The 27,399-nt window shown below is 25.7% G+C and overlaps 1 protein-coding gene across 3 annotated transcripts; it reads left to right on the top strand.

Moving 5' to 3' along the window:
* Window positions 1-99: 99 nt before the first annotated feature.
* Window positions 100-26,580, top strand: LOC113792119 (uncharacterized). 3 transcript variants are annotated; one of them, XM_075823349.1, is made up of 5 exons: window positions 100-788; window positions 8,130-9,203; window positions 15,576-15,717; window positions 23,788-23,931; window positions 25,405-26,580. In XM_075823349.1, the coding sequence occupies exons 2-5, from the start codon at window positions 8,143-8,145 to the stop codon at window positions 26,311-26,313; spliced, it is 2,256 nt and encodes a 751-aa protein (XP_075679464.1). In that variant the 5' UTR covers window positions 100-788; window positions 8,130-8,142; the 3' UTR covers window positions 26,314-26,580. The 3 variants fall into 3 exon arrangements, with proteins under 3 accessions (XP_075679464.1, XP_027197814.2, XP_027197815.2); XM_027342013.2 differs by lacking the exon at window positions 100-788 and having other exon boundaries at window positions 8,113-9,203; XM_027342014.2 differs by lacking the exon at window positions 100-788 and having other exon boundaries at window positions 8,114-9,203; window positions 15,576-15,711; window positions 25,405-26,579.
* Window positions 26,581-27,399: the final 819 nt, after the last annotated feature.

The following is a 27,399-nucleotide window of genomic DNA, read 5'->3' as shown; positions in this document are numbered from 1 at the left end:
TAAAATTTTTTATCGTCAAAATCAACGATATGGCTAAAGAATATTAAAAATGATAGACAAATTATGCGTCTGCGTTTAAAAATGGTAATTTTTTCTTTTATCTACATAGAGAATACACATTATTCTGGCTGATCTTGTCGATGGACAAATAAACGATGAACACCAGAAAAAAACAACATGATTATGGAGTTTTTTTGTTGTTGGATCACTCTATTTGAAAAAGATTCCATAAAATACACATGCACAAACACATCATCGTTTCAGTTGAAAAAAAATTGTATTCGGAATAAGATTCGCGCTATATAACAATCAACATTTTTAAAATAACGGAACAGAACCAACTGGTTGTCTTCGTTGTCGCATGAAATGCACAAACTTTGAACGAAACAGGAAAAACATCCAAGTTAGTTGGTTTTGAATCTTGGTAAGCTAAACATTGTTGTTGTTGTTGTCGTCGTCATCATTATTCCGAAACATGTTTTAAACTTCTGTGCATGTTCTTTCAATGGCCCGAATTTGTTGAATCTTTTCTTTGTGTGAATGTGAATGTAGAATTTTTTTGTTGAAAATCGTTATCTTTTTCAATTCAACGCACAAACATCCAAAAACAAAACATTCATTTTAGTTATAAAAATTCTTTGAAATCCAATTAATCAAATGCTTACATTCTCTCTCATGCACACACTTAAAGAAATACAAAGAAACAAGCAAAATTTGAAAATTATTGAAATTTTATGCGATGTTTGCCATTATCAAAAAAAAAGTTTACAAGTAGAACAATTTAATTGGTAAGTGTAATTTATTTGACTTACTTTTGTTGACATTTCAAACAAAATTATTTATCAACATAGAAATATTTTATCCAAAATTCAAATATTTTTCAAAAAGCTTTTGCGAAATGAATAAAATAAAAAATTAATGTGCTTTAAAATTTTTTTTTGCATAATCTGCTGATTGTGTTGATCGCTGTATTGCTGTTCTACAATAACGGGAAAAAACTAAAAAATTCTCCTGTTTTTTCTAGCGAAAAATTCTACAATCCATCGTTTTTTCGGCGAATACAAATAAATTTTTATGAGTGGAGAAAAATTTAAAATTAAAATGCATGAATGTGTTCTATTCAATTTTCTGATGATGATGTCGATGATAATGGTTGTTGTCATCCATTTTTTCGATAGGCAATTTTTCTTTGTTTAATTTATTTTTTTCACCTAGTTCATTTACAATATTTGGAATTTGACATCAATTTTTATTTGTATGTTGTTGTTTTTTTTTGACCAGGAAAAATGGCTAACAGGAGAATTCTTGAAAACAAATTTTTGTTATCCATTTGTGTTGTCTTTTTCCATTTTTTTCAGATATTTTTCATATAAGAATATAGCTAAATCATGAAAAGAGAAAAAATAAATATATGTGTTGAATTTTTATCCTTAATGGAATATTAATTAATTAATTCTACTGGGATAATCATTATTTATTAGGTTGAATAAATGAAAACAATAAAAGAAACGAGAAAAAAATTCCAAACCAACTACGCAACAACATTAACAAAAATGTCAATGGTTTTTATCCATAAACATAAATCAAACAATAGTTTTTATATTGTGAAAACAATATTAATTAAAATCACCATCATTATAATTATAATGAATAGATGATTAATCAATGGATTGATTAATCAACAGAAAAATCAAGTGCATTTCGTAAATTTTGTTTTATTTTTCTCTCTGGTTCAGTTGTTAAATTGTTAATGAGCATATTGCGAATCAGATTTTTAATAGAAAACAACTGTATTCTTTTATTCAAGATCAGATTCCATTTTAATCATTATGAAAATATTAGTTTTCAATGACAATTAATTTATATTTTTTTTTTGGACAAAAAATGAAAATTGAAAAGCTAGAAAATTTGCATAGATCTGCTCTGGGTTACATTTTAATTACCATCATTTTTCATTAACATTGAGTTTGGAATATTATTTTACATTCGATAATGATGGTATCAAAATGAAATAATTAACGATGATCTAAAATTGATTAATAGAGTTAGAATTCTAAAAATTGGAATGATTTGAATGATGAAAATATTTTTTGTGTTTGTATGCATTGTATTCGATCAAAACATTATTCTGCGACAACGTGACGATTGTGTATCGTGTGTTTGTTTGTTATTTGTTATCTGTAAAACAATTCTATCATAAGTTTCGAACATAACCATTTAGCAACACAATCAGAATTATTTTGGAAATAAATCGGTTTTTTTTATTGAAAATCTTTGTTTGAAAAACTCTACACCAGTAGAATTCAAATAAATTGGACAAATAAATTTTTCCATCCATTTCTAATCATTTTTATTTCTAGTATGAAACGACAATCAAAACAAAACAACTCGATACTAAAGAGAGAAAGAAAAAGTGAATGAAAAAAAACTTGCTGATGATTGCCATTTTGTGATTTCTGGTACGGTTATAATCGTCAATAATAACAATAAACATCATCATCGACTATCAAAAAATTTATTTCAACTACAAATTACTGTTGTAAACAAAATGAAACGGAACTAATGTTGTTGTCGTTTTAGTTATTATTAACTTTACCATTGAAGGATAAGGAAATATAGTTAATAAGGAAGCGGTATTTCAATCGAATTCTGACTTTTTTATTTCACTTATTTCGAGTACTTTTTTGTCCTTTTATTTCAACTCACTTCTTAATCTTCAATACATTTTTTTCAACAACATTTTGTTCATTGAATTGTTTTTGATTGTTACAGAACATGTAAAATAAAAATCAAATGAAATCAGGCGAATTTTGAAAAAATACGTGAGAATTCGACAATTTGTTTCTTTTTTTTTGTAATGTAACAAAACTGAAAATAAAAGAATTAGATATAAGAAAACAACAAGATTGAGTCCGATATTTAATTTCTGATTTTCTTTCTACTGAATCTGTTCAATTTGTCGAACATAGTTTGAAAACAAGAAAATAGACAACAAATGTCAAATATAATTCATCATCATCATAATCATGATTACAATCGAAATTGACAAAATGATGTTGGTAATTGAAATCAAAGAAAAAAAGTTTTTTTTTGGAAAAATTTCATTGTTTCTTTACTTTTTCTTCAACAAAAAGTTTAATATGGTCATCATCATCGACAACAACAATGATAATAATACTACCAGTATAACAATAAAACTTCCCATAAACATAATATTGAAGTTCTTAAAATTCTGGACAATAGCTTATTTTATAATAATGGTAATAATCGGATGCAAAACTATTTCGAAATACCAAAAATGAATCGAATTTGATATGTTCAATTAAACTTCGTAGAATGTTTCCATCATCATCATCATTATTATGATTTTAGCCAGGATTCTTTCTTTATTGTATATTATTAGAGTTTATTATATTAGCCAAAATTCGGGCCAGTTGAGCAAAATTCAGATTAGATTTTGATTCAACTTTATTATTCTGTAGGAAAAAATGGAAAATTGCACACGGTCAAAGGAAACGAAATGGAATGGAATCATCATCTAAATTGCTATTTTTGATTCTAAAAAAGCAAATGTTTTTTGTTCATTTTTTTGCTGTAAAAAATGTGATGATGATGAATTTATGAAAATGGCATTTTTTGACAAGATATAAAATGTGGGTAATGATGTGTTTTAAGTTAAAAAAATGTATTAAAATTAATGAGAAATTCAATCAAATCTGAATTCGTATATATTATTTATCTGAATGAATAATAGATTTTCGTTGTATAACAAAAAGCCTAAGGCAGCAAAGTATGGCTGTCCCATACAAAAATCCAAACGGGAAATATTACAGGTACCAAAAAAACAAACAAATCAAATTAAATCTAATCTATGATTCATGAACAATATGCGTTAATCTTTACGTATCAATCAAGTATGATCATAGATGTGTAGGATGAATGAAAATGAAAATGTTTTTTTAAAAAAAGATTTCCTTTGGGGTTATAGTATTTTTTCTTTTGGATTTCATTACGATTTATCGCTATTTTTCTTCTCTTCACAAATTTTTCATCATTATTATCCAAAGAGAAGTGAGAATTTGAATTATAATACCATATCTGACATTTTCAAATCTAAACATCCTTTTTATCATCAAAATAAAAAAGTCGACCATTTTTATGTTTGACAAATAACATTCGCATTTTTAACATTTGACTACGACAAAAAAAAATGAATGAAAAATGACATTTTCAATGAATTTTCTTATGCTCACTAATTCTGTTCGTTTTTTATATATTCAATTTTCTTTGAAAAAAATTTCTTTTTTTTGAAGATGTTTTCGACCAAAATGAAAAGAAGAAACAAAAATCCATACTAATGATCGTATCAATCTGAATTGAATTTGGAGATAAGAATTTTTATATTTTTTCAACCATTGAATATTTTATTTTGAATTCTATCTTAATCATCATTATAAAAATGAGAATGATGATAATTGTTGAAAATAATTTGACAAAATTAAAGATTTTTTTCCACTCATTCTGCTTCAATGATTATCATCAGAAAAAAATGATTATGTACATTAAAACAGATTCCACTAAACGCAAACAAAACACATTTACAAATGCCAATTTTAAGCTTATGAACGAATGACAAAATAAAAGAAAGAGAAAAAAGAATTCCGATAGATTTCACATGACTAACGAATTATTTAAACAATAATTGAGAATGATAAGAAAAAAAATATTTACATAATAAATACGAAAACATTTTCCATTTATTTTTTAATTTGATTGACTTAAATCATATTCTATCAATATCGTACATTTTAATTTTTCTCTTGAGTATTAGAAATTTAATTCATCTCTTAAGAATTCTTTAAAGAACACAATATTTGATTAGTCTATGTAGTATTTATATCAAATCAATGAACAATTTCATAAATTAAGAAAAGAGTGGACGACAACAACACCTACGCAGATCAATTAAAAAAAATTTAAAAGCGCACATCCATTTTACACATTCGTACAGTTGCACCAAACAATTCAATAAGAAATTCATTTGATTTCTAATATCTATATTTTCCAACTACTTTCAGATGATTAGACAATTAAATCAAATTGGCGTATTTGAATAAAACAAAAACCAAATTATAAAAAGAGTAGTAATGGCTAAACACTATTATCAATATCTTCATTTGATGATTTATTCATTAACTTGATTTGAAATATAACAATTCTCATAAAAAGAAAATATAAATTAAGTAAATTGTTGATATACATTCAAGTTGTGATTTAGTTTGTCATTCTGATTGGCTAATGATAATGATAGTAATTAAAATGACCATATTGAGAAGCAGAACATAAAACAATCGATATAGACAAAAAACTGACAAAATGAAATAGTTTGATATCTCACATTATGACTATAGTAATAAAAAAAAGATTTAAAAATAAATTCTTGTCAAAATAAATATCTTTTATTTCAGCATTATTAAACAATAGACAATGATTATTATTATCTTGAGAATTCTTTTCAAAAAGATAAATAAATGTAATTATTCATCAATTAAAACATGTGTTTATTATCTTTTACGTTGATGTTGCAACAACCATCAAAATAGCAAAGTAAATCGATTCATTATCGATTATATTTAAGATCAAATCAATCCGACCAACATATTACTAATAATGTTAGATAGAGTATAGACAGCACAAAAAAACGAGACAAAAATAATTCGAATCAATAGCATCGGAAGATTGTTTTCTCAATGGAATCAAGATTGGTTCGAATCAAAATTCTTGGAAAGTATCGTAGTTTTTTATTTATTTATACGATTATATAAAGTCAATTCAGTGCAATAATAAATGAATGTGCATCCCTTTGTCATGAATTTCGAAATTTGTAGTTTTTTATTTCACAATCAAAGTTTCACAAATTGATTTAATAAGTTTGCTTGAACACTAGAGTAGAAAATAGAACCATGTGTTTTTTGGATGCTGAAAAACAACAGAATAAAATGAAACAATGGAAAGGTCAAAGTTTGTAAGTGTGTGCGTGTGTGATTGACACAGGATTGATTCATGAAGTTTTTTTTTTCATTTTTTAATTATAGTGAACAAATAGCCTAACATTAGTTATAATAAAGTCTGTTTTTGGAAAAACAATTTATTGGATTACGCAAAATAAAAGCATTAAAAATTCATACAGGAACTATTGATTGAAAGCTTGAAATTAATGATGAAATATGTCGTTAGCATACAAATTACATATACAAATTTTGGCCATTCACGAACATACATCCGATATTTTCAAAATAAAAACAATAATAAATACGTTTCTTCCACATTATACAAAAAAAGACTGAAAATTTCCCCTTGGTCAATTCATTAGAATAGTATCCGGTCTTTCATTTGATCATATATAAAAAAGTGAGCTTCACTGCCGTAAATCCTTTTCTTTTTTTTTCTTTGCATTTGATATGATGGATGAATCAAACGAATCGATAACGGTATAATTTTGCAAGCAAAAAAATTGAGGTCATGAAACTCGACGAAAAAAATCGATGAAAGCAGAAATGACCAATAAATTATGATGAAAACTTTCGAAAAAATAACAGTGAAAGAATTGTGTTTCACGAATTTAGATTTTCAAATTCGGTCAAAAACAAACAAGTGAAAAAAAAATTTTCAATTTTCGATAATGACGTTTTTTCGATCAGTTAATGTACTTTTATAACAAATTTTTCATTTCATTTCAATTCAATTTAATTCAATTTAATTTTTTCAATCGACAAAATGAGTATTTTTTTATAAACAATATTTTGCTTTGGTTATTTCAAGTTTTGAGTAACTTTGAATGTTGAAATTTTTTTCAAACAACCACAACAAAGATTGATGGATGGAAGACTAAATTGTAATTAGATTTTTTCTCTTCTCACTTTTACATAAAATACTTTGAATTCAGTAAAAGGCTTCAACTATAAAATGTTTTTGATTTTTTTCGGATTGATATCGATAGTTTTTTATTCGTCGAGCAATTAATATATGGAAAATAGATGAATTTATATCTATTTTTTCAAATTAAGAGTGGATTTCAAATAAAGATTGTCAATAATTTCAACAGATTTGAGACTTTCATATACAACTAGAATATTCCAAACGAATTGCATGAATGTGACTTCCAATAAAAAAAAACCAATTAATTTATTATGTCTTGGATGACTGCCAAATGAATTTTGGTTTGTTATTTCAATGATAATACCGAACGTTCAAAAACGTTAAAAAAACAGACAAATCTATTGACAAAATTCAATCAACCTAAACTTTTTATTATTATTTTTATTGTAAAATTGATTTATTTAAAAGAGATTGGTTATTTTAGATAAGAATAGAGAGATAGAGTAAGAGAAAATAGAGCTAAAAATCCTTCAATTAAAATAATTCAATAGGATTTTAATTCCGTATTATTATGTGAAAAAAAGAATCAACTTTAATTCATTCAAACAAACAAACAAAAATCCTAATGGGGATTAATAATAAAATAAACAAGATTCAATAAACTAGAAAAGAATTTTTCCGATGTGTCAACAGCAAAGAATTTATTGTTTTTAGTAGAGAATTTTTTTTGTGTTCTATATTGCTTTGTTCACTAACCATTTGATGATCAATCAATATTATATCCTATCTGATTGAACAACTAGAATTTCATTAAATTATTTTGGACTTGAAAAAAATTTAACAAAAACAAAATCCACACATTTCAACAATCAGTCGTTCCATTCTACAAACTAAAGAATTCAATTGTTATCAGTTCCATTTCAAATGAAAAATGGCCAAAAATTTCTACACAAATTCATTGTTGAAAGAATAATATAGAAATAATCTATAATATAGAAAAAAAGAGCGAGCGATACAAATATTCTATTATTTGGCTTTTAATCTAAATGAATAGAATTGAAAGTCCTCATAGATATCCACATAGTTTAAACAAAAAAAAAATTGAAAAAAAATGAATTATATTTTTTCATTGTTATGGTCATGTTTTTTGTATTTGTTCAATTTCATGTCCGTTTTTTGTTTGTTTGATGTACAATGTGTTATTTGAGTTTTTTAGCTATTCTCGTTAATTTATTATTTCTTTTTACCAGACAAAACGTGAACATGGCAAATATGATGGAATTATCAAACAATGCTGGTAATGATAAAACAACTTTATTTGATACAAATCAAATGTTTACAACTGAGCAACCGATAATTGATTCAAAAGAATTAAATATTTTTTTCAATAGAAATGATGAATATAATAATTCTACATCATCAAAAGCTTTATTACTTTCTCGTGCCATATGGTTAGCCTTAAAAAAAGAGAATATTTTTCTTGGTAACAATACCGAAACAATTGCTAATGATATAGCAACAACATTGTTAGAAGAAATAGCCGATGGCATTAATCAAACTTTTGTTAATCAAACTTCGTTATCAACAAAAGGAGATGATTTTCCATTACCAATAATAACAAGTAGAATTGCAGCCATAGCAAACAAACAAACAACACAATCATCATCATCATCATCGACAACAGCTACAACTGAAGATGAAGATTTTTACCGTCATCTTATTACTGTTATTGCCTATTCCTTAATTATCATCGTTTCTTTATGTGGAAATTCATTAGTGCTCAAAATGATTTTAACAAAAAAGAAATTGCAAACAACAACAAATATTTTAATAGCATGGCTAGCTGTTTCGGATCTATTAACAACAACATTGAATATACCATTCAATGTTGCCCGTTTTATTTTCATGAATTATCCATTTCCATCACTATTCTGTAAATTAGTACCATTCATACAAGTAATGTGTGTTTATGTATCAACATTTACTATGGGTGTTATAGCTTTACATCGTTATATGACTGTAACAAGCGCTACATCTACAACCACTACACGTTCATCAATGGGTGGTTCTGGAGCTGGAACTAGTTCGTCAAATACAATATTCTATCATCCATTATTGTTACATGGTTCATTTTGTCTTTGTATTATAATGACTATCGTATGGTTTTTAGCCGGTTTATTAGCCACACCACATTCAATGTTTAATCAAATTGTTTATGTGCCTTATCAAAATCGTACATATATACGATGTCGAGCAGAATATCCACAAGTTGATTTTAATTTACGTTTAACGCTTTCGGTTGAAGCATTTCTCACACAATATCTGTAAGTATTATAAAAAAAACAAATTATTTTTACTTCTATTTTAATTAAGATGATTTTCATAGCTTCTAAATTAAATAATAATTAAAAAAAATTTATTACAAAATGACTAAGAATGGATTAAAATTTGATTAGTTTTGGTCGGATGTTTTTGTTATTATTATTCAGAATCATTAAAATTCTAATGATTCAAAATGAGTATTACTTATCATGAAACATTAAATGAAATAAAAACGGAATTAAAAACGACGACTAGCCAAATATTTGTTTATTATGAAAACACAGTTAGACAATGCCGTAATCATTTATGGTTATTGAATAACACAAACTGTAAACAATGAATAAGCTGCAAAAAATAAACCAATGGTAAATAACAAAATTCTTGTTTTTTTCACATACTATAATAAGAGTAATGTTTGTTTGCATTTTCAATTCACAACTATCATTTTTTTCTACCTTTTGGCAAAAATAAGTCATATATGTAGTAAATTTTTTTCGACGAGTATATATTACAATTATTTTTATCAACAGCATTGAGTAAATAGTAAAAAATGAATTATTATAAGGCAGGTGTATTTGGGTGTGCTGACTACGCGAATAGAATTCTTAAGGATTAGTTTTGTTATGGTAGTCGAAAAAAATAATAACTTGTTCTCTTTTTTTGAATGTTTATAATACAAAAAAAACAACTGCCGTGGAAATAACAAATTCCAATTTTTCCAAGGCATTATTATTTTGTTAAGAAAAAAAATTGCAAAGACCACCAATTTGTTCTTGGTTCTAGGCATTAGCAACGCAAAAAAAATGATAGAAATTCTATGTTACTTTTTTTCACCATTCACGATTGTAATGATATAAAAATCTAAAATGATGAGAATCGTTAGTTGATTTTCATCATAACATTGCATTGATCGACAGTCAATTTTGATTTGATTCAAATAACAAGTAAAAACAATCAAAGTCTTTTTAGCAAGAATTTCTTTAGTTCATTCGATTTATGTTTGCTCTAATAATGAGAACAAAATAGGAAACTGAGAAAAATGTAATTTATTTTCTCTTATTTATCTATTATTGTTTTAATGAACGTTATTCTATTTTCAATTCAATCCATCATTATTTTCTCGTTTTTCCAATTCGAATAAACTTTAAATATAGAACAAAATGATTGTCAAAAAAAACAGCAATCCAAAAAACAATTTTGTTCGAATTATATAAATTCATTAAGCTGTGATTACCTTATCAAAATGCATACTAGGAAACAATGGTCTCTATGGATTAACAAATTGATCCGAAAAAAAGTCCTTTTATAATTATCTATTCTGTTAGAATGATGATGATTATTTCCAAAAAAATAAATCACAAAATCATCAACAATAATAACTGAAAAATTATCGTTGATTAAAACCAATGAAAAATGGAATAGATTCATGTCAGTTGGTAAAATAACAACGAATCATGTGACTATAAACCCTAATTCTGTTTTTTCCTTTCGAATAATCAAAATTATCTATTCCTTTTCCTTACAAACATATAAAGATAAAAAACAGCCTAATTTTTATTAGAAACATCCATATGAAAGTTATAATAAGATTCAAATTGTGAATGTAAGTTGATCGCATACCATTTTCAATGAAGACATTATTGGATCAACGTATTTGTTGTTACTGAACAAATGATATTAAGTTGAAGGGAAAAAACTTGCATCATATAAAGGGCATTATTATTATTATTATTATCATTTTCTTTTTTGGAATTGCAAAACTCTCACGTCAAGTCAATTTAATATTTTTTAGATTATATTTTTTTGGAGAATTTCACATTACGAATTGTTTGATCCAAAAGTTTTTTCTATCTAATTTTATTTCATTTCATTTCATTACATATGGAATAATCATACATTCACAAAAACCCGCACATACTTTTACCTTACGAGTGTGTGTATGTGTAGAAATAAACCAAAAAAAATTTGATTATGTAATCAAATTTTTTAGCTTTGATCCGGGTTCCGGTCGTTTATTTATTATGAATGAAACATTCATACATTTGTTATTCAATGAAATTTTTCCATATTCTTTTTTTTCTAATTCGATTCAAAAATTGTTATTATTATGGTGATACAGAACGTACAAAAAAAACTTTGATTTTTTCGATAATTTCGTTCGATAAATTATCATTATCATGGCTTTTAAAAATTTAAATTTTTGGGCCTTTTTACATTATCATTCAAGAAAAAAATTGAATAATGTAGATGAAACATTTTTATGCATTCCTAAATTCTTTTCCTCGGAAAAAAACAACAAAAATCATAAAACGTTCAAACATAAAAAAACATGTACATACAATTGAAACAATCAAAATCAAATAGTGAAGAGAAATTGTTTTTGATGATACGAAAAGATTTTTTCGATATCAAAAAAGACATGTCATTAAATCATACATAACAAAGCAAAGTTCAAACAGGAAAAAAGAAATTAGCAAAAAAAAAGTATTCAGGTTACCATCACTACTTGAAAATAACTATAATCACAATATAAAATTTTTTTCTCAATGACAATCGAATAATAATGATTTTGATAAATGACATAACCTACACAATATAATATTTCGTAATTCGTAATTGTATTTTCTCATCTTACATACCCTGTGGGACGGACAGGAAAATTGTATGTGATCGCATTATCTAATCATTATCATCATCATAATCATTTGATAATGATGATGATGATGATGATTTGAAAGAATAATATGAATGCGCGCGTGACATTCCTTTTCATTCCATATTAACACACAAATCATTATAGTCATCGTAAGAATTGCGGTTTCAGCGGTTTTTTTTTGATTTGTCATTTTTAGTTTATGTTTCATTTCTCGAAAATCGATTGTTTTGATCGTATTTTTGTTTTTTTCTCTTTCCTGCTTCAAACATGAAATTGAATTCTATCACTTTTATTTTTCTAAAACAATATTTTTCTATGCAACTTTTGTTCGATTGTCAAAACGATACTTTATTCGATGACAATTCATTGTTACGATAGAATGCACATTTAGAATAAAATATCCTTGTGAAAGACAGGAAACAAAAATGCAAGTAAATTTCAATTATTCTTTTCAAATGCCTACATCTTGTACACAAAGATTTAGATATCAAAATTTTAAGGAAAAATAGAAAAAAAAGAAAAATCCCAGGTGAAAAATTTCTGCGACATCGAATATAATCCAACTGACATAGCAAAAAAATATACTAAAGTTAACAGCAAAAAAAACATGAATGATATTTAGATTGAAAACAAAAAACAAAACTGAAAAATTGATAAATGATAGGATTCTGAATAATGGTGACATGGAAATAAATATTTTTGCAACAAAGATCATATTAATTTTTTTCTTGAAAATTCAAATTTATAAATTCAACGAGTTGATTTTGATCAAAAAAAACGAAAGATAAAAAATAACTAAAAATTATCATCTTCATCAACCATCAGAATCATCGAATTAGTTTATTTAGACTCATTCGTAAGCGAAAATCATTGATCTGACAATTTTCATTCATAAACAAATCAAATTTATGAATATCAACATTATTATTATGAACATAGATGACAAGTAATGACTTTATTAACAAAAAAAAATATACATTATTCATAAATGTACCATGTTATTATTATCATATTTTAGCTTGACAGAAAAGTAGAAGAATTTTTTTTCTCTCGAACGCCTTGATGATTGAAAATGATAGTGATGACATAAAACAAAAACAAGATAAAATCAAAAACTATTATAGCATACATTTATAAATGAACAAACAAACAAACAAACAAATAGAATAACTGAATAAGGGACAAATCATAACATTTACACATGATATTCTTACTTATAAATACATACATCATATGTATGGATTTTTCACAAAAAAAACGATATCGACAACAACAACATCGTCAACAGTGATATATATCTAAGTATAAATGAACAAACAAATTTGATTTCAAATACAATCTAAAAAGCCTAAAAACAACAACAAAAGACAAAAAAAAAGACAGTTTCAATATATGAAAAAAATTATATATAAAGAAAAATAAACAAAACAAGCTTAGAATATAAAAACTCTATAGGACAAAGAATAATTCTCGAAAATAATGAATGAAAATATTGATTTTCTCGTATCCAAAGCTTTACAGGGGAAAAAAATATAATATAACCCTTGTTGTGAATGGAGAGTAACTAAAAGTGTGCATTCAGTTCCAAAAATCGATCGATCCTTATTATCACGTCCTGCTTAGCAAGAAATGAACGAATCGTAAACAAGAATTGTTGAAATAAAAGAAAACCAAAATCTCATATGATAGGAAAAAAACCAAACATCTACAATAAGGAACCGAAAATTCAATTTCCTTTTTATAACGATGATGATGATATGATGAGAGAAACCGAAAAAAAACTAGCAAGATTGATTTATCCGATCAAGGAAAAAAAGGAATAATAGGAAAAAAAGTATTGATGTTAAAAGGAATCATTATTGTTATAATATAATCATCATATATGTGTGTGAAAGAATCACTTTATTAGTTTATTCGATACAACAAAAAAAACTTTTTCCTTCTCTCTTTGAATATGAAAGTATGAACGAGATGTTTGTTTGTTTGTTTGATCGATTGAATAAACTTTACATAAGAATTTATTCTACAATTCATATATTGTACGTGTTTTTGCGAAATATATTGAATCAAAAAGATAATTTTTTTTCAAAAATTCTAATCGAATGTTTGAATAAGGTTATAATCGAAATTTTATCAGTTATTTTTTTTTCTCGAAAAAGTACACAAATAAGAAAACCACATAATCAACTGATATATACATTGAGTGACCCACTACCATTTACTTATTAATAATAGAAAAAAAGTTCCAGGATTCTCGAACAAATAAATTACCAACAAGGAAATAAAATCAATATAATGTTATCCTATTTAAATGGAATATTTGTTCGTTTTCATTTCGCAATCGATTCAGGCAATCTAATCAAAAATGGAAAAAAAAGAATAAAAGGTCAATATTAAGAAAAAAAACCATGCTTGTTAGATCAGGATAAAACTTTTCATTTCAAGTTAGTTGTTATTTGATTCAATTTCGAATGATATTAAAGATGACGACAACAATCATCAATAATATTGCCAAAGATAATTCGGAGAAAAAAAAAGGATTTTCTTGCGGTCGTTTACAAACATTCCATTTATTTATGTGTAAATAAGAATTCAATAACAAAACCAAACGACTATCATCATTATCTTGCGATGATCATGATTGTCAACAACAATCATATTAAATGGAATATATTCAACTATCGTTTATGCTAAATTGAAACATTTTTTTATTGCATAGAAAATAAAGATGATAAAAAACATCTAATGTGATCCTAAAAGTCTGACGATTAGTAGGAAACATTAATGAAATTGAAATATACAAATTCTTTTCGAAAACAAACTATCTATTGCAACAATGTTTTTAGATTCAGGCTATACGAATATTCATTCGGTAATGGATTTGTTTTATTTTTTTTAGTTCAAATCAGAATTGTATTGAATCGATCATAAATTTAGCCTCAAGTTATCGATCATTTTTATTCAAAAATTTTTTACCATTATCTTAGGATAGAAACCACACACACATAAATGTCATTTATATTATGCATAGTTTTCGTCAATTGTCATCATCATCATCATCATCATAGTATCATACATACACGCTTCTAAGAATTAAAAAATTGAATTCTTCCCACAACATAAAAAAATTTGTCAAATTCAATGGTGACAATCGATATTCATCATATATTGTTTGGGAGTTTTTTTCGCATCAATTTTATTTTTACTCAGAAACTATTTTCTGACGGAAATATCGAAGCATTCCAAAAATTCAGGGATTAAATTTTAGGCACAGAAAAAAAGATGATTGATACAAAACAGAAATTTTTTCAAGTCATTTTTTTTTGAATCAATTTCATAATGAATAAGAAAAGTGAATAGAAATGGAAGTCAAAGAATTTGAATGAAAATAAAAAAGTGTTGAGTGTAACATCGAATGATTTGACATCGAATGATATACCATTCATAACAAACGATACATCCTACAAAAGAATAATTTACAATCGTGTATTTTACATTTGGTTTTTTTATTCGAATTTAACGAGAATTGGAGAAAAACATTTTATGTATTTGTTGGTTTTGGTGATAATTTTCAATTTTAAATTCTAATTCATTCGGAATTATTCATGTTTTGATGCTTACTATATACAATTTATAAATATTATTGACAGATTTTGATTGCTCTTTTCTCAATTATAATTTCTTTTTTTTTCTTCTTTTTTTTCTTATTGAATTACAGAATTCCATTGGGACTCATCTGTGTTTTGTACATAAAAATTGGCCTAGTTGTTGCGAAACAAGGTCGTTTTGCACAGAAAGCTAATAGCCAACGTCGTATGGAACAGGATTCAGCTCGTCGTAGACGTTTGGCTATGGTGAGCGTGAGTCTTCAGTATTTATTTAATGAAAATATAAATCAATATTAAAACATCAGAATTTGTTTTGCCATTCGTTTTGGCAATTTTTTTTGCACACATACACACACATTATCATAATCATTTCCTATAGAGCATTTTGATAATGGAAACACGGGATGCAAAAATAATAATATTATTATTCAAACTAAAGACACAACGGTGTTTTGTTGTGATGATCATTTTCTTATCATTATTGCAAGCATGAAATAAATTGATTTGTAAAAGTGTGAATAATATTAAATACAATGAGTGAAGGCAGACCACAGAATGAAAGCTGATTTAGAAAATAATTTGAATTTTTGTTTTTTTTGTTGTGGTAATTTATATTTGCTATTTTTCCACTTAATTTTCTTTCTAAATGTTAAAAGTAATGGATATTATGATTTTTTTAAAATCAAATGGATGAAATATTTGAATTATATGCACGCACGATCATCCATACATTCATATTTGAAAGAAATTTTGGTGTTGAATTTAATTCAAGTTGTGCAATTTACTTTTTGGTTATTTTTGGCTATTATTATTTGAATTTCTGGTTTGTTTTCCATTCAACATTTGAATATAATCGTAAATGAAAATGGTTGATAATGAAACTGAAAAATTTTGTTGTTTTTCTTTTTTTCTGGTTTCATTTGTTGCAGCCACAAAAATAAAACTCAAAATCTGCAAAATTGAGAAGAAGTGAAGAAGAAAAAAAACCATTTGACAATCATAGTCCTCATTCATTTTGTCACGAACCATACTTGAATGAAAAAAATTAATGAATGTGAAGGAAAAACAGCAAAAACAACAACAACAAAAACAAAACGAATAAATAATCTAGTGTAAATAATGGAATTTTTTTCGTGAAAATAAATTTCATAAATGTACTTTATAACCTTTTTTTCGGAATGATGGATAGCAAAAGTACTAGAAATTGAATTGAAAAATATTGATATATCTTTCAATTCGATACAGGAAAAATCAATCTTTTTACTCATCAAAGACCCAATTTTTGTTTCAACTGCAAAAAAAATTGACAATACAAGTGGAATGAGAAGACATGACTAAAGAATTTTCAAAAAATAAAACATAAATGAAGATGACGGTAAGAAAAGATTGGAAAAATCTTTTCATAACGGTTTTTTCTTCGGATAGAGAGGATAAAGAAAAACAACAAAAATGATGTAATGGGCTTAGAGTTTTATTTTTTTTAACTCCATTTATCTGTTTCTTTTAAATTCGACAACAAAAATAAATAGATTTTTGCCGAAAAAACAGATTTTTCTCGCCAACCCAAACAAACATGAAAATTGTCGGTATCCGCGAATGAATTTGAAAAATTTTCCTCATTTATTTGACATGTCAACAATGAAATTTGTTTTTCCATGGATACATACACCCTTTGCTATTTATTTATTTTTACTTAAAATATTCAACTACTATAATATAATAACTGTTAAAACCATGTGAGGATAAGTTTGTCAAATTTTATTCATTTTTTTTCATTATTAACATTTTAACATTGATATACGTTGCTTTTATATTAATTTATATTTGGTGTGATTTTTGTTGTTGTTGTTGCTGTTTCTGTTTACTGTTATCTTTTTCATGGTTGATATAGCCTTGCAAAGAATGATTGATGAATAATTAGTCATCAAAGTTGGTTTTCTATGCACAATTCAGTTTTTGTTTTCTTAACATTCTTAGTTTCTTTCAGAGTTTTTTTTTCATTTTTGGAACAAAAAGCAAAACATCTATTATAAAACGGATACATCAAGTAGAAAATTTTTCCAGAATGTATTTTGTTAACTGATGATGAATAAATTGAAATGATTATTGTCGTGTAAATATAAATTTGGTAACATCATTATCAAGTTTTTTTTCCATACATATCATTTAAAAATACATTCTCATCATTCATTTATTCATCCATGATCATGATCAACTTCTGAATAAATGTAATGAAAATGAACAAACGTTTCAGTGAACAAAAACGGAAACTATTAGTTTTTGGATTCATTTTTTACGTTGATATTCTGATGTCAAAGTTGGAGGAAAAATGATAAAAATTCTAAAACGATTAATCATTTGATATTTACAAATTATAAATTTTAAACCTATTTTTGATCCCATTTTTCTTAATTTTCCTAATCTATTAATGTAGTTCAATTCAATAATCAAAAAAAAATCATTGGTAGATGATTAATTGATTGTTAAATAATTGATGAGATGATGTTACAAAAATGAAGATGATTAAATAAATAATGTGCGCACCTTGCTTCGAGCAATGCTGTCGATACAAAATGAACGACCAAAGTTCCAAACAGATTTTCGGAACCGAATCTCTTTTTCAATTTCAAATTCCCTTTTTTTGAATTTGAATTTTAAATTTGCAATCATTTTTATATTTCAAAAATGAAATATCAAATCTTTTTTTCCTGTATCGTTGCTATTAGAAGTAATAATTTTTTGTTTTGTTTTTCGAAAATTTCATGCGTAAATATTTTGCAATTTAATCAAAAAGAAAAACTTCAAATTGGAACATCAATATAGACGAAAAAGCAAACATTATTTTTTTCAGTATAGCTTTTTGAAAATAAATTTGTGATGAAAATTGTTGACCATATCATAACATATCGATGTTTGAGAAAAATTCTTTTAAATTCATCATTCGAGCAAATGATATACAGACTCACACACCGTGTATATCAAAATGTTACACTCAACTTCGAATGAAAAGATGCAAAGAAAAAAATGAAATTTTTATGTTCTATTTATACCCAATATTTACACTATTCAATTGTTCCAAAAAAACATGTGTTTTCTCAATATTGAATTCAAGTTCTTAAAAAAAATTTATGAAATAAAACAGATAGATGTGAATGATGCCGACAAAATACAAGAAACAGACTTAGTATGAGAAAAAGTAATTCCTTCTTTTTTCAGCTCATCATCCACATAGGATATTCTTTTTCACATATTAAATAATCATCATCAGTCAATCAACATGAAAAAAATATATTTATCAAGTTTCTCTTTTTAAATTTTTGGATAATGTTTTTTTTGTATCCATCTAAATCGATTATTATTAGTGTTTATTACTTTATATTATTACCCACACGTAACCGGAATGGGTTTATGTTCTTGTTTGATGTTTTGTCATTTTGTCTTGTTTATAAACATATAATAATGATGTGTGTGTTTTTGTTTGTATTTGTCTTTCATCTGCAAACATATTATCCTTGTGATATTGTCAAGACAATCAACAAACATTCTTTTCACTAATCCTATAAACATTATTTTTTAAATAGAAAAATACAAGAATGCTCTACACTATCCTGAAAACAAGAAAAGCAAAACAGAAATAGAATTATTTTCATTAATTGATAATGATCGATATCGTAATTTTCGATATAATAAAAATAAATAAATAATTATTTTATTGAATCAAAACAAAATAATCCATATAAGCTGAAATTAATGGGTAAAAAAGTGATGAAATAAAGATAATCTTCGATAATAACAGAATATAATGAAATAATACTTGAATCTGATTCAATTTGTTTCCTATTCCACATCATCGGTTACGTTATTCATTTACCTAAAAAAAATAAGAAAATTGTTTTTATTTTTCGATGATAAAATAACCAAATATTTCTGGAACATTTCAATTATCAGAAAAAAAGAAATTAGTTAGAACTTGAAAAAACACAATCTACACAGACGCAGAAAATGACAAAGTCAATAATAATATTGGAATTTTTAGGTCAAATTGGCTTCATTTTTTTTCGTTTGAAAAAAAACTTGATAATTCGTTTTATCTTGAACAATTTTTATCTGAACCACTCCCATACATCAACAGCATCTGTATGTTACTTGTATGTTGTTCGTTTTTCAATCATTCAAGTTGATGAATAAAGTAATTTATAATATTCGAATTTGACAAGGTTGTAGTTATATTTGATGATGATAATGTTTAGAAATTGCATTATAATTTGATTTGATATATACTTTGAATTGAATAAAAATGGTAATGATGAGCATGAATTATTGATTTTGGTCATGGAGATAAACTCAAATTTTTCCAAAACAAATCCAATCTACTTATCAATCTTTCAAAAATAAAAACAAGTCAATTTAAATTTTTAAAAGTTTTTTTTTGAAATTTCGATTCTAGACTCCCACTATCATTTATTATCAATGATTATGATAAAGTAGTTTCATTAGTTTCCATTATTAATTGGATGATTATATATTTTTTGGATTATTAAAGTTGAAAAAATTAAAAACTTGAAAAACTTGATGATTAGAATAAAGAAATGATAACGATAAACAATAATAATTCAACCGATTAAGGGAAAAAATTATTTTGAAATTACAACAGATATTTCCTTCATTCAGTTATGCAACATTCTGAATAATGAGATACTAAATCAGTGGAATTTTTTTCCCCTGTGAACATTTCCAATTTTGTTCCAAAAATAATGCAAAAAAAAAGTTTTTACAAAAAAACAAAAAATGAAGAGCTTGATGAAAATAATGTGTTTATAACATCCAAAAAACATTGGGGAAAATGAAAAATAACAATCATATATATAAATAGAAGCTTTGAAAAAAGAATTAAAGAAAGAGGAAGAAAAAAATACCAACACAATTTTTTTTTGTCCAAATGAAAAATGAGATTTTTGTTTTGTTTTGTTCTATGTTCCGTGACCAGATACAGTTGTCATGTGGGAGACAGAATAAAGTAGAACAAAAAAGATTTCTTTGGTACTTCAATGTATATCATCGACAAACATCGAGAATTGTATATAATAATTGTTTGTTTGGGATGTGTAAAATGCACAAAATCATTGGAATTTTTTTTCTTCGTAATGAAACAAAAATGTGAAGAAAATTGTCATAAAAAACTAAAAGAATTAATAATCATCATTTCCTAAATGATTGTGCAAAAAAATCATCATCATCATTATCATTATTGGACAAAAATGGATTCATCTTTGTATTTGGGGATAGTCAAAGTATTTTTTTTCTTCATAAATAAATCGACGATGGTTATATGTTATTATTGTTGATGTTGTTGACATTCATAACAAAATCGAACTAACTATTAGAATAAAATAGCTTGACAATTAGAAAGAAATCATCCGGAATCTAGTTGAAATGAGGATAATATAAAAAAGTTTTTTTAATTAAAACATGAATATCCTGAATGTGAATTAAAAAAGGAAAAATTAGTTGGTTTTCAATGTTATTCTTGTCACTTGACAACAACAATAATCAATTATTCATTCTGATATAATAAAATCCTGAAAAAAGGCTATTACCCTTGCCACTCATATGGCCAAATGATTTTCGGTTTTTTATAACTTTTTATAATGGATATAATTTTCTTATCGGGATGCCGACAATCCTCCTGTTCGGTAGAAAAAAAATAATCTTTTTTTTTATGGATCATTAATGAATTTTTAATGTTTCGAGGATTTTTGGAGAATCTATCTTGATTTTTTTTGTTTGTTTTTTATTTTGAAAACAAAATAACTAATGCTGGTTATTAGTTTATCTTATCATTTCTGGATGAGAATGGCAACATAATCGAAATGTCAAATAATGATTCAGTTATGTTAATGTTTTTTTTAATTTTATCAATTTTGAAATTTCAACTAAAATTTCATTGTTTGTATTTGCGAAAGAAAAACTATTCTAATTAACAACTTCGCTAATTAAAGAATGAACGGAATATTTTGTTTCGATTTATTGCTTGTATGGAATTAGGTTTTTTAATTTTATTCAAGTCAAATTGAAACATGACAATTTGTTTTTAATCATCTACTTTTCAGGGAAAATGGATTAAAATGAAATACCACAACTAATACCCGAAAAAAATTGAAAAATTTTTGAAAAAGAAATGATAAATTTTTTTAATGATTTCATTTTTTCCCTAAAACAAAGAATATAACAGATTGTTAACGTTATCTTATCTCATACAGCCAACAAATGTCTAAAGATCAAAATGTAATAAATTCAAGTGAAATATAAAAAATAATAATAATCTTTATTTATTTCGACATCCAACATAAAGATATAGACAAATTTTTATAAACATTTTTTTCTGATTCATTTTTGATTGTATTTTGAATATTTCAACATTCATATAATGATGGTCATGTGTAGCCCTTAAGGGGAATGAACATATTTTAACAAGAATAAAATGGAAATTTTTGCTTTATAATTTAATGAATTCGTTGAATCAAGATGAAAGATGGAAAGAAAATAATGACAACATCAATGATGAAGGAGATTTTGACCAAAAAATAACAAGAAAAAATGAAAATTAATTACAAAAACTGAACAGGGAAGAGAATAGAGTAAGAAAAAAGAAATGGGTTCAAACTAAATGGAAAAAAAATGCAATTACGACCGGATTTGATTAAACTCTGGTGACCATTTTTTATGATGGAACTCTTCGCAATCAATTTTCGCGTTTTGATTAAAATTGTTTCAGAATGATCATTACCCATAATCAACCAATGTCAATAACAGCAAGCCATAATCACAGAACTAACTAGAACAGAACTAGACACCAAGAACAACAACAACAGTTGCAGGATAGGAGATAAAAACAAAAATCATATTCGTGATTGAAAATTTGAATTCCCTCTAAATAAAGCTTTAGAAAAAAATATAAATGTGATTTTTGTTTCCAATTGAATCGATTGAATCAAATTTTGCTATCTTCTTTCAATTCATTTTAGTCATACATCATGCTGATTTATATCATTAACATTTCAATATTGGATGACCTGAAAAATTAAAAATGAATGATGATGATGATAAAGATGATGGATGGGGCGTCGATAATAATGATAATATTGACAATCTTCAGTTTGTTTATTTCGTATCAATTCTGAATTGAGAAATTGAATTGACTTTTTCGAAAAAAATGTTGTTTTCAAAATGAAAAAAATGCATCTCAAATCGAATAAAGTAATTGGAATTGACACATTCAAATTTTTCTGCTTGACTGAATATTTAACAGAATATGGATTATCGAAATGGAAATAATGTTTTGAATTGAATTGAATATCTTTTACTGAGTTTGTTTTTTGTTTTGTATGTAGATTGATGGCAACCAAAATCATTTTCGAATACAGTGAAACATGATTTCCATTTTCAAGATTAACGGTCATCGGAAATAGTCATTTTCTCATTATTAGCCAATAATGGATACATTTGTGGCAAAAATTCATTCGTTTAATAACAAGAACAAAAAACAAAAAACAAAACAAAAAACTTTGAATCTGATAGTAAATTAAATAAGCAATTCATTTGCATCATCATCAATATTATGGCGAGAATTATCTAATGGAAACTGTTTTGCTAATCGAACATTATCATTATGCAAAAAATAGTTTTTATTTCGTAATTTAATTCGATTGACTAATTAGTCCATTAGTGAAAAAAACCACAAGCACATATACACGCACGCACTCAAAAGGAACGAACACAAATTAGTTTGGTTGTATATTCAAATACATTTGGTTGAATGGAAAATGTACAAAATTTTTCGTATGTGGCTGTAAGATACAAATGGATTTTTTACATCTCTTCTGTCAACATTCATCTTTGTTGTTGATTAGTATCCATTAATTATATGTATAATCAATATAAAATGCATGTGAAAGAATTTCAAAGAATTTTTCAGAAAACACATTTAGAAGGACAAACAAATGAGACAGATAAAAAGAAATTCCTAAATGTAGAAAAATTTTCTTTTCTTTTGTTCGGCTATTTAACTGCTTTTGTTGATGCTGCCGTCATGAAAAAAAACTCAAAGAATCGACGTTTTTCTTCAATTTTCAAGAATAGATTTTCTTTTCTTTTTTCACTAAATAAGCAAATTTTAATTTTTTTTTGTTGTAACATTTATTTTGAAAAATTAAATGAATCGATAAATGAATGAAAATATTCCTCTAATTTTTTTTCTCGTTTTTTTTATTCTTAAAATTCTTCGAACAAAAACCTTTCTTACCAACACACACCAACACTCAGCTCATATTGATCGTTGCAATGTTTGGCATATGTTGGATGCCATTAAATTTATACCATCTGTTGGTCGATTTTCATCTTATCATCGCTAATTTTAATATTTTTCTCATTTGCCATTGGATAGCCATGTCATCGGTTTGTTGGAATGTAAGTAATTCAATAATAATAATAATAATAATAGCCTAATTATACTTGAATCTATGAGAAAAACAAAACAAAATCATTATATTTTCAAATCAAGATTCCATGGAATCAAATTATTGTTTAATTAAGAAAAGAAGCTTAATTCTATTTAAACGAAATTCAGGATATATATAGATTTATCCAAGAATGAAAAATAAAAACAATAATACATACTTCAAAGACGAAAATGACAAATATTCTTCGAAAAACATTCATATAAATATCATTTGAAAAACGACCATCAACATTATTTTCCATTCTCAATAATGTTGATCCATTATATTTTTAAGGTATTAACAAATAAATGAACTTTACTGAAATGAAATGAAATCCTATTTTTTTTGTTTGTCTGTTTGTTCATTTGATTAATTACATCGTTCGGTATTGTTAAAAATGTCTGTGTATTTAATGAATCATTAGTTTTGGAAATAAATTCAAAAGAATAATATTCTCAAAAAAGTCACACACACACCGGATTTCCTTTCATGATTTCAATATAAATGTAGTGTATTTTTTTCATTTGATATATCAAGATTAATTAAAAGTCAAACAAATAGTTCATACTTTTTTCATTATAAATGAATTTGACTTTTTTTGATAATAGAAAAAAAACAAACTACGACAACGAATCCATTAAACAGTCAATCAAAATGATCAAATTATTTTTTCACAATAATTTTTAACAATTAATAGGAATTGAAAATAAAAATCCATTCGATGAATCCTTTAATTTTAGATATGGATCAATGAAATAGAAAACCTTCTGGAAACTTTCCGGCCATAGAATTCCATTGTTCACAATATGCAAGTTGATCTGATGCAATTTTTTTTAATCAACTATATGAATTATAATACCATTGAATAGAGAAAAAATCATTCTCACCAAAATAATCATTTTTATTTGTGGTATAGGGTTGATGTAATTGGATTCCAAAATACATGCATACAAATATGTTTGATTAATTTTAGAAATATTTCACGGGAAAAATATACAATCTTGTTGTTATGTTGTTGTTGTTGTTTTTCTAAATATTCATATAACATAACATCAATGAATATGAAATGAATGATCTGGAACAATAATATTATTTTTAATAATAATGAAAGGCAACCTATTAGATGATTTTTTTTCTGATTTTCAATTATTATTTTAGAAAAGAAATTTGAGTAAAAATATATGCAAGTGTGTGTGTGTGTGTGTTTGATAAAAAATTATTCATACGTAAAATATTAATGCTATTTTAGCTTTGTTTTCTTCAATATTGTTAATTTCATTTTTTTTCTGTTTCACGTCTATTTTTTGCGATAAAATAGAATTCAACTCAGTTTTTCTGAAACAAATTTCAATATATTGTTACAGTAGTAGTTGTATTGTATTTATAACGAAAATAATAATAATAATTTATCTTTTTATCTCATTTTCCTGTATAAACATAGCCATTCATCTATTGTTGGTTGAATGAAAGTTTCCGTAAAGGTGCAACCAAAATGATTATATTCATTTGTTGTTGCTGTTGTCCGCGAATACGGCGTCAATTTTTATTGAAAAGAAATATAAATGAATTTGTACCTTCTGTTGGTGGAAGCGGTGTTGGTGGTGTTATAACTGGTGGATGTGTTGTCACGATTGGCATCGCATCCTCATCATCACCGATTAATACATTGACAACGGCGACGGCAACAACAACGACGCAAAATCGACAAACAAATCAGCAAAACCAAACAATTAAGAATGATCATAGTGGAAATGTCAATAAACAAAATAATTCCATAAATGATCATCCGGACACATCAGGATGTCAATTATCGTCTGTAAACAATAACAACAATCAAAATGATCAGAATCCGAATGATAATAATGGTAATCGTACGCGAAAAATACATCGCCGAAAATTTCATAAATTACGTTCAATATCATTACGCAATAAGAATCCAGCTAAATCAATAGCAACAACAACAACAACAGCAGTAGCTGTGATGAATGTCAATAGTAATAATAACCGAATGAAATACAAATACAAAAAAAATGCTTCAGCAACAGCAGTTAAAATCAACGGACCAACGGAAAATCAATGCCATTATAATGATGATCAAACAGAAATCAATAATAATAATATTTTAGGCTGTAAACATGAGAATGTAAATGATGTCAAAAAACGCTCAAAACATCAAAATCAATCGTCAACATTGCAACTAGATTCAAGACCGAGATCATATGTCAATAATAACAATGATGAAGAAATCATCAACGAAAACAACAACAGTAGTAATGGTAACGATGACAGTGTTACCAATCAAATTGTACCGGCCAAAACAACTACAACAATCAAAACAACATATGTTTGATTGAACGAACTGTATTATAATAATAATTGTAAAAAAAACATAAAATAAAAATGATTATTTCCCGAAAAAGTCCCAATTCTTTCGTGGCCTGATAATCATCACTTTTAATGGATAATCAACACAAAACTTACTAATATTTACAATATTTTGTTCTGATGAAAAAAAACAATTTATTAAATGGTTAAAATTATAAATATTATTATGTAAAGAATATCAAATTTCGTTTCCTTTGTTTTTTTTGCCATTGTCCAGATAAATAAATAAATAAATAAATTATTGACAAGTTTTGATGTGATTGAAAAATCAATATTAACAAAGTGTTATTCTGATTTAATCGAATTTTGTTGAATCGGGGAATTGTTTTTTTAGAAAGTGGAACAAAAAAATGACTTTTCTCATAGCAACAAACTCATTTTTTTATATAAATATTCAGCATTATTCATGACCCGGAGAAAAAATAAATTTCTTTTTGAAATGAAAGAATTGATACAAAATACAATACGACAATCAATGCAAAAATCGTTAATTCTATTTGCGTATGTACCATAACATTCCTGGAAATTGAAAAAAAAACAAAATTCAAAAATATGCGAAAATTCTTTCCATTGCCTCAAGGAATTCATTCAAAATCAATTATCATTCAAAATCATTCATATTGATTTGTACATTATTCAATTAATTTTGTATTCGTTTCATAGGCATACAACAAACATACAGAAAAAACATTCATATCCACTGCAATGTCCAACAAAATATTGAATAAATAAAAAACTTTGATGAATGGAATTGAAATCATATTGGACAAATTCCAAATGTATTTTTTCTTTCTTCAAATAAATGATAAATAAACAAAATCAATGATGATATATTCATAAAATTTTTTGTTGTTGAAGCATAAGTTTTTTTAATATCACGATTCAGCTTTCAGTTTTTTTTTTGTATTTGTAGAAAGAATAAAACAAAAAGAGTTATTTTTTATTATATTTTTCCATAGAATTTCCCGATGTAGTCTTATGCATAATGTACGAGTATGCACATTTGATTTTTTTATGAATGTTGAAATTTTTCATAAAAAAGCAATGAAAT

The sequence above is a fragment of the Dermatophagoides pteronyssinus genome, unplaced genomic scaffold (genome assembly GCF_027571235.1).
Source record: "Dermatophagoides pteronyssinus isolate colony J.1.1.1.1 unplaced genomic scaffold, Derpt_VIB-CSIC_2022.12 sq0026, whole genome shotgun sequence".
Classification (NCBI taxonomy): domain Eukaryota; kingdom Metazoa; phylum Arthropoda; class Arachnida; order Sarcoptiformes; family Pyroglyphidae; genus Dermatophagoides; species Dermatophagoides pteronyssinus.
This window is presented reverse-complemented; position numbering and strand designations above follow the sequence as displayed.

Coding starts and splice junctions, on each gene's coding strand:
- LOC113792119 (XM_075823349.1), top strand. CDS start 8,143: ATGGCAAATATGATGGAATTATCAAACAATGCTGGTAATGATAAAACA. Junction 15,718..23,787: donor GACGTTTGGCTATGGTGAGC/GTGAGTCTTCAG, acceptor ACCAACACTCAG/CTCATATTGATCGTTGCAAT. Junction 23,932..25,404: donor TGTCATCGGTTTGTTGGAAT/GTAAGTAATTCA, acceptor GTATAAACATAG/CCATTCATCTATTGTTGGTT.